We start from the raw sequence: 12,450 nt of genomic DNA on the forward strand, positions 1-12,450 counted from the left end.
TCTCATGACTCCAGGCTGTATTTGACTTCACAGTCCCATAAGTTCTACATGCAGGGCCCCCCCCAGCAGGCAGTGGTGTGAATACTGGATTAGACAGCCACCCTTGGAGTTGCAACTGTTCCCTCCAATATCAACATAGGGTTTTCAAAGCATTACAGATCCTAGAGCCAACAGGCTTGAGAAAGCAGCCATCTAGTTGTAAGGACATGTTTGTGTTTTGGTAGTTAGGTATCCAACGTGTGTCAAACATTTCTTCTCCATTACAAAATCGGATTGGAGGGGCATCTGGGTGACTCAGTGGGTTCAGGCCTCTGCCTTCGGCTCAGGTCATGATCTCAGGGTCCTGGGATTGGGCTCCCCTAATCGGGCTCTCTGCTCAGCAGGGAGTCTGCTTCCCCTTCTTTCTCTGCCTGCCTCTGCCTACTTGTGATCTCTGTCTGTCAAAAAATAAATAAAATCTTTTTTAAAAAATCGGATTGGACTGGGTAGTGGAAAAGGACAGGAGGGGCGCCTGGGTGGCTCAGTGTGTTAAAGCCTCTGCCTTCGGCTCAGGTCATGAGCCCAGCGTCCTGGGATCCAGCCCCACATGCTTCCTCCCCTCTCTCTGCCTGCCTCTCTGCCTACTTGTGATCTCTCTCTCTCAAATAAATAAAATCTTTAAAAAAGAAAAAAAAGAAAAAGGACAGGAGTTGGTTGTCAGGGTTAACAAAGGTCTCAGCCCTTCTTCTTGTTTCCTAACGGTCATTAATTCAAACAGTTGTCCTTCGGAATGTACTTACCACTCAGCTTTGTGTGCTCACTATGCTAAAACATTAGCGTTACGAGTGTGCCAGGCTACTCTGCTGCTAACAGGAAATCACCATGTCTTGAACTTTTTCCTTCTGTAGTATGAGGTGGCTAGTCTAATAGCTTTCATTAAGTATCTTGGTGTTTTATGATCTTGACCACAGGTTTGACTCTGGCCTTCCTGCCCTTCCCTTTAGCTGGGGCCTCTTGCCCAGTGCAGCTCTCAGTTGCTGAGACTGATGCCAACCCAAGCCACGATGTATTGGAGCCATTCCCGACCGAAGGTTGGAAAGCTGGTAGCCTGTTGCCCTTGTTGCAAGAAAGACCTTGCTGCGTCTTCCTTCTGCTCTATCTCACTCTTACTGGTCAAGCTATATGAGGGTGGTGTGGTCTTCCCATGTATGATTTTCATTCGGAATGGATTGCACGTAATAAACAGAGTGCATTGATCTCCATATGGGGCACACGCCCTCCCCTGCTCATGGGACTGGTGCTCTTAAAAGGGTTATAAATGCAAGAGTCAACTGGTAAACTCTGCCAGCAGCATGGATGAGTCACTCCAGAAGTTTCTGGGATGAGCACGAGAGAAACATGGTTCTTTTAAATAGGAGGCTTTCCATTTAACAAAACCAATTTCACAAAACCTTAATATCCAGTTTAAGCGCAAATTTCCTGTTTAAACACTTCTATAATGAGCACACCAGATAAACAAGGATTCTAAAGTTCACTTGACAGGTTTCTTATCTCCACTCAGTCATCTAATATCTCTGGGTGCAGACTCTTTGCCAGTGCCCCCCAGAATGACTCCCCTGTTACCCAGGTCAATGTTAAGACCACCCTTCACTGGTGGCATCCAGAACCAGGCAATGGACTGAGCTCAGAGTGGTATCATACATCCCCAAATCTGATGGAAAAATGGATTCAGAAATAATATTCAAAAATAAGAAAGTGTGCCATAAGCCAGTCAGAAAATTTTCATTTTTCATTTCTGAAAAGTGGGAAGTAGAAGGGATCAAGTATAAAATGAAATAGCCAAAGGAAACCATAACCCCAAACATTTGAGGCTGTTGGAGATAGGAGCGATTTCAGGGGAACCCCAAACTCAGCCCCTAACATGCTTGTGGGGATGAGCAGGTGAGCAGCCTGGGGGCAGCTCGCAGTCGGTCCCAGCTGTCGCTTGCCATGCCAAGCGGCCAGCCGCGGGGGCCTCTTTCTGGAGCTGGGCAGTGCAGGCCCATCCTGGGTCCCTGGCTGCAGGCAGCTGCAGACTCTCCAGAGACAGGAAGCTTCCAGATAACACAGACGACCTCAGCAAAGTCAAGGCCCATGGTAGTCAATCCAGAGATGTGTCCCCACACTCTACGACCTAACGTCACAGTAACACCTGAACTCTGCTTTTATTTCAGAAACAGCCCGTGTTTTAGGAACATCGTGGAGAAGATATTTATGATCTATAAGAAATGTTTCTGAAAGCCCTCCCTCATGCAGGTGCCACTCCGCAGGTGTCCCACATTTGTCTTGAAAACAGCCACGACTCCAGCCCAGCTCTAGCCCGAGCAGGAGTCCTCCATCCTGTCAAGAATGCTCCCCCAAACTTGGTCTAATAATGACAAAACTCTCTGGGAGTGGGGAGGGAGGTAAATACATGGGGGGGGGGGAGATGCAGGAGAGCCGAAGTCCTAGGCAAGAAGAAAGGAACACTTCTTAATTTTTCCACTCTAACAAACCACTATTCCCCATCACTTCTTGATAAAAACAGGAAGCCACAGGACACAGAACTGAGGGGAGCAGGGGCTCACCAAATACAAAGACAAGCAGCTATGCCAAATATTTGTGGGAAACTAGTGTCATGAAGAAGAAGATCCAAAACTAAAAAAAAAAAGAAAAAAACCCCGAAGATTTTGGACTATACAAGTCTCTAGAAATGACACAGGAAACTGGAAATCTTATTTGCCACTCAGATCCCAGTCTCTAAACACCGTTCTCCTGAGGGAATCAAGAGCCTTGGGGAAATGGTTGACTCTATGGCTGGGGTGGGGAAAGTATCAGATAATCTGAGAATATCTTCTGTTGCCAAAAAGTAGGAAGCCCTGTACGGGCTCCCTGCTCAGTGGGGAGCCTGCTTCTCCCTCTCCCTCTGCCTGATGCTCCCCCTGCTTGTGTTCTCTCTCGCTCTTAAATAAAAACTTACAACAAAACAAAACAAAACAAAAAACAGGAGAAGACAGACCTCCCCTTACAGAATGCCAATTAATAAATGTAGAGATAATAACACAAGTAGAAAATCACAACTTTGTAACCACTGATTCACATAAAAATTACCAATGACAAGAACACAATCTAAAACTATCTTCAAAACATAGTAATTACAAAGGGAAAACCACCTAGAACAAGGGATTAACAATGACATCATCAATAATGGGATGCATGCCATGGCCTCCCAGTGGGATGCCCTGAGAAGGGCACAGATATGTCCACAGAAACTCCAGCCTTGTACTCTAGAAAATGTAGGAGAACTGTTTCAGATGGAAGAATAAGACATGAGAACTCAATGCAATGCGAGATCCCTGACAGACTATGGACCCGGGAAATATGCTCTCAAGGACTTAATTAGAGCTGGCAACGGTCTGCAGAGTATGGTATTGCTGATTATTGTTGTGATATCAACATCAACTTTCCCGATTTTGAAAATCGTACATAACTGGTTTTATAAGAGAATATCCCTGAAATACCTGAAGAGGCACGAGCTATATTATCCAAGTAATTCAGAAGAAGTTGTGTGTGTGCAAACGTTCCAACACTGAGCGTTGTAATTCTTGTACACACACACACACACACAAGGCTGTTGTGGCAAAATATAAAGTTGATGAATCTGGGTGAAGTGTAAATGGCATTCTATGTGCTCTTCACAACTTTTCTGGAATTTTGAAATTATTTCCAAGTAAAAAATAAAATGTGGTTGAAATAAACTTAGTAAATGGGCTGAAAAGCAGAAAGTAAGATGGATCACATGACAGACATGCTAAGGAATATGGAAGAAACATCCAGGGGACCCAATATTTGTCTAACAGGAGTTCTAGAAAGGGTAAAGTAAAAGAAGGGAAGGGAGGAAATAAAGAAATAGTGGAAGCTCCCAGGTCCAAGGAAAGGTTAAGAGCACCCCATCGGTACCGACACAAAGAATGTATCTACACATGGCAAATTTAAAACTTCAAAACATCAAAAAGAAAAGGAAATTTTCCTTTTGTTTTTAAGATGAGAGAGTGCCCTTGCACCTGGGGGTGGGGGCGGGAGAGAGAGAGTCTGAAGCAGACTATGCTGAGCACTGAGCCCGACATGGGTGGGCTCGATCTCACAACCTGCGCTGAACCCAAGAGTCGGATGCTCAACCGACTGCACCACCCAGGCACCTCAAAAATTCTGTTTCTTGAATGAAAAAAATAAGTTACATGGCAAAGGACTGAATCAGACACACGTCAGACCTCTTACTGGCAGCAGGGAGCCTGGACATATCCTTCGTTAGATTTGACCTCCAGCCAGTGCTCTCCAAGAGTGAAGACAGAATCAGTAAGTCTGGATTTCTAAGTGATTGAAATGCCTCCCAATGCAGTGTTGTTTGCTTTTGCCACAGCCTTTTAGTTCCGTCTTTTGAATGTCTTTTCAGCCTTTGTTTGGCTTTGAGTCCTGCAGCGGAGCGATAGAGAACAGAGGGGCAGCCCCGCGTCCTCACCCTCAGCATCTGCTCCCCTCTCAACAGACGGCTCCCCTCTCAACAACAAAGGCCCTAGTTCTTCCTTCCTCCAGCGTGAAAATATTTCCAACATGAGCATTTTATACTGACTTTTGACTTTCAGATAATGGTAATGTTTCCGGTTCCCTGTGGAAAATTTATGATGAGAAATGAGGTGGAGGGAGGAAGAAGCACTAGGACATCTAGAATCAACTTGAACTTTGTTCTGAGCATACATGAAACACTCAGAGTAAAAGTAAGGGGACAAAGGCCAAGAAGATACAGTTCAGAGGAGTAACAGGTAGGCCACACTATTCCATCTAAAAACGAGAATCACGGTCTCCCACCTCCAAGGGCAACTACGGACGAATCTTTCAGCCGTAGCCGCTGCTTCCAGTGGACGTGTTTTGCATATGTACCTTGGCACTCAAGAACTAGTTCTACGTCTCCTCCTGATTTCCAGCTTTCAGGTGACTTGCCTATTTCTGCTTTTGCCCTAAGCTTGCAGTATTTAACTCCCCTTAGCCAGGATGGTGCCGCTGCCACTAGGTGGCCTCTCCCACCATGGCCGACTGGCCATCCTCAGTGTGCCATGTCCTCCTGGCCAGGCCTGTACTGCTCCAAGGGCTGTTGCAAGGCTTTGTAGGAACACGCATCTAAGGCTGGTGCCAGAAAAGGTCCGTGCACTAGCAGCAGGGAAACAGTTCTCCAAGTGGATGATTTAATGGCTGTATTAGCATCTGCCTCAAATTACCTACAAGAATTATTCTGGAAAGACACTGTCCTCATTTCTTAATGTCTTCTCTATTAGTACTACTACTGATATTAAAGAAACCTTGGAAATCATCACTGTTCCAACTAATCAGTGACAGTAACAGATTATGCCGGGAAAGAAAACGAATATGTTGATCTAGGTTTGGGGTCAACCTTTTACGGATAGAAGGGAAGCTATAGCAAGTAATTTGACAGGCCCAGGAAATCCCAGTTCTTTACCAGGCTGCATGAGAGTGCATGCTTGTTTCAAGAAGCCATCTTACGGGGACACTGAATAGGGGTTCCTGTGAAGAAGCTGTTAACAAGCTATCCCTGAACATGCATTTTTTGGGGGGAGACATCAACGAGTCCCAAATTTTTAAGACGATTTAGTTTGTCCGGCTGCCTAAGGCACCCCGAGGTTTGCTGACTGAATCTACGCACAGTCGGAAACAGCTCTGATAGGTGGTGAAACTACATGCAGGAAGGGAGAGCACACTGTGGGGAAACAGCGGGAAAGCTGCCTTTCAGACCTGAAGCTTCAGCTTCTCACAAAGCACTTGCTGCAGCTGGAACACCGTAAAGCAGGGTAAATGGACTCCGTGACTGCAGGTAACAGAAACCAGTTACAGGACAGGAAACCAGGCGCTATGCTAGCAGAGAAAGGAAACTGGAAGCCATGACCTGCCCAAGTCGTGAGATGAACACTCTCTTGACATGACTAGTAGGAATGTGCCCGGAAAACCCTCCGGGCAGTAATATGGCCACACTTACCAAGAACCTTAGACTGTTTTTCATCTTAAATAGTCCAAGTTCATATCCACTAGTCCCACTTTTAGGAATGTAATTTAAGAGAATAAATTTATGTGTTAAAAGATGTATGTACAAGGATGTTTAATACATTCATTATATATATTTTAAAACAATGGAAATAACCCAATTATTCAACAGGGAATTATTAAAAAATTATTCCATCTACTTGGTAGAATATTATGTAGTTAATTTTTGAAAGTTACATTTTTTTTTTTTTAAGATTTTATTTATTTATTTGTGAGAGAAAGAGAGAGCATGAAAGGAGAGAGGTCAGCAGGAGAAGCAGACTCCCCGCCGGGCAGGGAGTCCAATGCAAGACTCGATTCCGGGACCCCAGGTTCATGACCTAAGCCAAAGGCAGTCGCTCAACCAATTGAGCCACCCAGGCGCCCCTAAAGTTACATTTTTTTTAAAAAGATTTTATTTATTTGACAGAGAGAGATCACAAGTAGGCAGAGAGGCAGGCAGAGAGAGAGGAGGAAGCAGGCTCCCTGCTGAGCAGAGAGCCCGATGCGGGGCTTGATCCCAGGACCCTGAGATCATGACCTGAGCCGAAGGCCGAGGCTTTAACCCACTGAGCCACCCAGGCGCCCCTAAAGTTACATTTTTCAATGGATATTAAAGACATACTATGATCTAAAATCTTGTAAAAAAAAAAAAAAGCCCCAGAAAAAAAACCTAGAAACATTCAAATGTAAATAGGAGTATATTTGGCAATAGAATTGTGAAGGTTTTTAGTCACTTCTTTAATCTTTCCTGCGTTTTCCAAAATTTCTGCAATGAGTATGTATTTTTAGAATTAATTTTTTTTTTTTTTTTTTTTAAAGATTTTATTTATTTATTTGTCAGAGAGAGAGAGAGCACAGGCAGAGTGGCAGGCAGAGTCAGAGGGAGAGGCAGGCTCCCTGCAGGGCAAGGAGCCCGATGTGGGACTCGATCCCAGGACGCTGGGATCATGACCCGAGCCGAAGGCAGCTGCTCAACCAACTGAGCCACCCAGGCGTCCCTAGAATTAATTTTTTTTTTAAAAGGGAAATGACTCTTCACTCTAATAGGTTTTTAACTGCTCTATCTACACAAAGGAAAGAGTATGCCGTCACTTACCTGCCATGTGTTCCACACTTGATTTCTGATAGCTGAAATGCACATCTCAGGGATGAATGTATGTCTACGAGCTTATCTGTTATAAAATCTCCCCAGACATGTGACTTCTGATACACAATACAGTCCGAGTATCACAAAACACATCACTAAAGTATACTAAAATAAGGTTATTTACTTAAAAATGATACATTGGATGTAATCTATATATAGAACAAAGCAATTAATGGTAAACTTAATAAGGCACCTTTTAAACCAGATGCTGTACAAAATACATTTAGTGTGTTACATATCAAAGATGAATCTGTATTTTTGGTGTTTTACAATTGCATAATAAAACTGTTTTTAACCGTTCTTTCAATGTCTATGTACAACTTCCCTAATTAAGCTATAATGATATTTTCATTTTATACAATATATACTACATTTTAGTTTTTAAATGGGCAAGGACAATGGTCACTAAAAGGGCTTAAATAATTCCACTGGAAGCATAGTACAGAGCACGAGCTAAAATTACAATATTTAATCCTTTGCAAAGCAGTATTCACATACTTTCCTTATGGGATGATCATTCCATGTGGCTTTGTATGCTGCTGCCCGAGATTTAATTCGGTCTTCCTGAACATGTCGGTTCTTTGCAGTTTTCACAGTGACTCTCATAATAGCACTGAGGCAAGATGATGAATGAACTGCCACCCTATTTTGACACCTGACCCACGCAAATAAATAGTACCCCTTTAAACAGTGTAAGAGCTGCAACAATCTTTTTTTTTTTTTTATAAAAAATCTATTAGTATTTCTGTTGAGATTATTTTAGATGTTTGCAATATAGCCAAACAACATGTATGAGAAGAAACACAAGTGATTTAATTTATAAAATCTTGCCTGGAATAAGTTATTATCAAATTTGATCTTGAGCCAGTTTAAGAGATACAGGATTCTTTTTAAAAGTTGTATTACATTTTTGCTCTGAACTCAAGAAGAGCATATGTAATTGCTTCCACATACTACTTCAACATTTCTAAGAACAGAGTTTGCCTTTCTTTACATATGTTCTTTGCTATTAAGTTGACAAATAATGTTCAGGACTTATAATTTGGCCAATAAAAAATAAAGCAAGATAAACCTTAGATTAAGATCAGAGCTCAGAAGTGTTCTTAAATCACAAGGCAACATGGATTAGACTCTCTCTCAATATAAGGGAGGAAATTCTGAAAGAACATGTTATTGGGTACTACCAATATCTACATTTACTTATTTTCCTCAACACATCAAACTTTAATTATGTTAGATGAAAATTACTAAACTTAGTCAAAGACCATGAAAGCAGATTTCAAAACTGTGAAGTTTGATTTGTAAATACCGTTAAGAGTTTCATCCTTAAATGCCAGTCAGGCTTTTGGTAATGGATGGTACACACTCTGATTCCTCCCCTTTAAAGATTTTTAACTATGTTGTGATATAATCACATTTATTTTATGTTACATTCAAAGAAAACTGCTTCACTTTATGCACCTATGAGTTCTTCGCTCAGGATAAGACAATATTTAGAAGGCATTGGAGAAGTGTAAGTTTAAGTAAATCAGAATTATTCCTTGGGATAACATGGCATCCATAAAATATGTAGCATTTTATTGAATAACAGCTATATGGTATAAATACAGGTAATGAATAGATACTGAACTTTTTTGCCTGACTCTTCATTGTCTTCACAAGTTATGGAACAGAAATCATAAAACCAAAAATTTCAAATGATTTAAATGCCCCAAACAGCTGTTGATAAGTTCATATCAGCTCTGATATAGAAACTTCTAACTGGAGGATCCTTTCATAAAGAAAAATTGAGATGATGACATCTAATGAAAGTATATGCCTGAGCCCAGATTTGATATACTCCTCTGAATGCATTAATTCTGACAATCTGTAAGTACTTATACTTTATAACATTTTTTTCTGATGATCTTTTCATTTTCTTCCCTTAAGAATGGGATATGAGGTACACATGAGAGCCGGTTCTACAGTATCAATGTGTGTACATATATAAAATATGGGTTGTAAAGAAGGTGTTTTGCAAATAAAGCATATTACACACAAAATATAAATAACTTCCCTTTTAAAAGTTACTGAGAATAAAGAATATAGAACACGATTATAGGCACTTACATTGCTATCAAATGCAGTAATTAGTAATTCACTTCAATAAGAAGTGTTTTCTTTAGAAGGTTCATGGCATCGGAAGTTCCAACTTTGGATAAGATGCTTTTCATGACAAAAGAAAGAATTACCAAAAAGAAAAAGAAAGAGAAGGAAGGGAGGAAGGGAGGTGGGGGGAGAGGAGAGGGGAGAAGAGAGGAAGGAAGGAAGGAAGAAAAAGATGGCAATGAAAGGAAAACAGTCCAAACTTACAGACACTTCAAACTTCTTTTGGCCTTTATGGTAAAACATCAAGTTGGCAGAGAAGCTAGCTCACTTGCAAGGTAAATAAATGGCTTTTATGTGATTGGAGAATCTTGGTCAGATAATGCATTTTTTAAAGCACAAAACCAACAGCCACCAACATCTTCCTGTGCATTCACAAATTATTTTCTTCTAATTCAAACGGCAGCAGAGGAATCCTGGTGTGTGCATGTGTGCGCATACACACACCAACAATATCAAAGCATGACAAACTATCATAAACTAAGTAGTACCCCGAACAGATCATAATCCATAGGCTGTTTACAAAGGCAGAACACAAACAGATTAATTTTCCTCAGGTAGAAGGCAAAAATGTGTACTTCTCCATCTCTGCTGAATTCATTTATCTTCTTAAGGCTTTCACAGAAAGCACCATTTTATGAACAGGAAATTCAGTACCCAGAGTTTAACTGGAGACATTAATAATCAGGATCGAAGCCTTGATGCAGTTCATAAAAACCCAATAAAAAAAAAAAGGCATCAAAAACCACAATTTTAAAATAAAGCTGTCCATATATAAAGAACGAAGTGTTTAGAAGTTCCCAGCTTGTTATTCTACAGAGTACTGAAAGGTTTAATATTAGCAGCCTGTGAAGGTGTAGTGAGGAAAGAGTCTGAGAACCAAGTTAGCATCCTTATTCTACTCTAATTCCACCCGTTCCTCGGGTGAAAACAGTTCTTGCAATCTAGAATTTCTCCTCATGCTTGTTTCGCTGTCAAATCTTTACATCTTGGGATTCAACCATCTTGGCAAGGGTCTTCTTGATTCTCAGAGCTGTAAGTCTGGAGGCTGGATTGTGGGCCCAGCATTCTGACATGAGCTTCAGAACTGCTCGTAGACACTGAAAAGCAAAGAGAATGCAGTGAGCACATAAAGATCTTTGACAACACTTACCAATCACTTCCCCAGGGGATGGAGCTCCACTTACTTCATCACTGTTCCACCGATTGGACACAATTGGCCGCAAACGTTTGACACACACAACCTCACGCATATCTTCGTATGATGGATCATTGGGCACCATATTGTAATATGGCAACTGGTACTCTTCTACTATCCCTGCAGGGAGTGAGAAAGCACAGTGGGCACAAAAATGGCTGGACAAAATGTATCAAGCTACTCCGCACCACTTACTGAACTATGAGAGTTAAAATGGATTCCTAAATAAAGAAGAGAACTATAGAGCAAATGATTCACTTTTAATAGTAAATGTGTTTTCTTCTCTTTTTTCTGTGCCTATTTCCTCTACCTCCATCACGGTCCCCATCATACCTGTGGACCTACCTATATCCCTTGGGGAAAGTAAGGTGAAGTGCTCGTTTACCATCAATTATTTATTTATTTATTTTGCATGCGCGCATACACAAGAGAGCAAGCAAGCCAGGGAGGGGCAGAGGGAGAGGGAGAATCTTAAGCTCCATGCTCAGCATGGAGCCAGATGTGGGGTCTAATCTCCCAACCAGCTCATGACCTGAGCTGAAACCAAGAGTCAGTCACTTACCTGACTGAGCCACCCAGGTGCCCCTTCAATTTTTAATTTGATTACTTATATACATAATTGTTCTTACTAATGAATGTGGTTTTTGTTTTTTATTTTGCCTTACTTCGTTCTGCAGTAGAAAGACAACATGATATGCAGAAAAGAGGTAACACAGCAGGCTGGAGAGTGCTATTCTTTGAAAAGGCCTGCTTGCAGGGTTGGCACTGGGCCGGTATCTGGGAACTTGCTGGGCACTTACCTACACACTCCTATAATACTTTCCCTAAATGATAAGGGTCACTCACTGTTGTGCCTAGACTATCTGTACAAACAATATGGCTTATGCTGAACACCTGCTCTCCTTCTAGGGGTCTGGAATTCTGGTACATGCTAGGTGGAGGGTGCCCACGTGACCAGCCTCCAAAAATATCTTTGGTTACTAGGTCTCTAATGAACTTTCCTGGATGACAATATTTCACATGTCATAACTCACTCCTGGAGGACTGAAGCACATCCTGTTGTGACTCCACTGGGAGAGGACTTCTGGAAGCTTGTACCTGATTTCCTCTGAACTTTGCTCCATGCACCATTTCCCTTGGGTGATTGTATCTGTATCCTCGCACTGTAATAAATCTTAGCTGTGAGGACAATGATATGCTGAGACCTGTATGTCCTTGTAGTGAAATCACAGAACCTGGGAGTGGCCTTGGGGATCCCTGACATATGTGACATCTAGGTCATATAAATGGAGCTGTGAATAATGAGGATACAACCCACTACCTGAATTCTTACCTCCTGTGATACAACGACGAGCCATTTCCCAAATAATCAGGCCAAAGCTATAGATGTCGGCCATTATGTAGGGCTGGAAATGGTTTTTATTCAAGCTCTCATCTAGCACTTCCGGAGCCATGTAGCGTTTGGTACCCACCCTGGTATTCAAGGGTACGTCAACTTCATTTGTGTCGCTGAAAGAGAAGACAGTGTTCAGGTTGAGGGCCAGGAACAGAACAGTTTATCTTGTATTTTTGTCTCATTTTGTAAGTCAGATTCTTCCTCCCATGTGTACACACACACACACACACACACACACCACATAAATATATAAAAAAATTAAATTAAAAAAAAATCTACCTACCTACCTACTTACCAATTTTATATCTCAACATTCCCTTAACCGAATTCTCTGGGACCAGATAAGATCTTAAAATTTAGCATTTCCCAGATTTTAGAAAAGTAATATACTCTTTAATATATGTTACAGATTACACAACACCCCAGAGCAGGGTCCGGGACAGCACCTAATCAGAATCATTACTGTTTGCAGTG

General features: G+C 41.7%; 1 protein-coding gene across 2 annotated transcripts in view; it reads right to left on the reverse strand.

Annotated features, from left to right (window-relative positions):
• Window positions 1-7,338: 7,338 nt before the first annotated feature.
• The window catches only part of BMPR1A (bone morphogenetic protein receptor type 1A), a 140,051-nt gene continuing 134,939 nt past the window's right edge, over window positions 7,339-12,450 (reverse strand). For both annotated transcript variants that reach the window (XM_045068972.1, XM_045068973.1), the window contains 3 exons: window positions 11,914-12,089; window positions 10,570-10,700; window positions 7,339-10,482 (listed from right to left, as the gene is read on the reverse strand). In XM_045068972.1, coding sequence (XP_044924907.1) covers window positions 10,357-10,482; window positions 10,570-10,700; window positions 11,914-12,089 — 433 coding nt within the window. In that variant the 3' untranslated portion in view covers window positions 7,339-10,356. The remainder of the gene's footprint in view (window positions 10,483-10,569; window positions 10,701-11,913; window positions 12,090-12,450) is intronic.

This window comes from Mustela putorius, unplaced genomic scaffold (assembly GCF_011764305.1).
Source record: "Mustela putorius furo isolate JIRA1106 unplaced genomic scaffold, ASM1176430v1.1 tig00003909_pilon_pilon_pilon, whole genome shotgun sequence".
Classification (NCBI taxonomy): domain Eukaryota; kingdom Metazoa; phylum Chordata; class Mammalia; order Carnivora; family Mustelidae; genus Mustela; species Mustela putorius.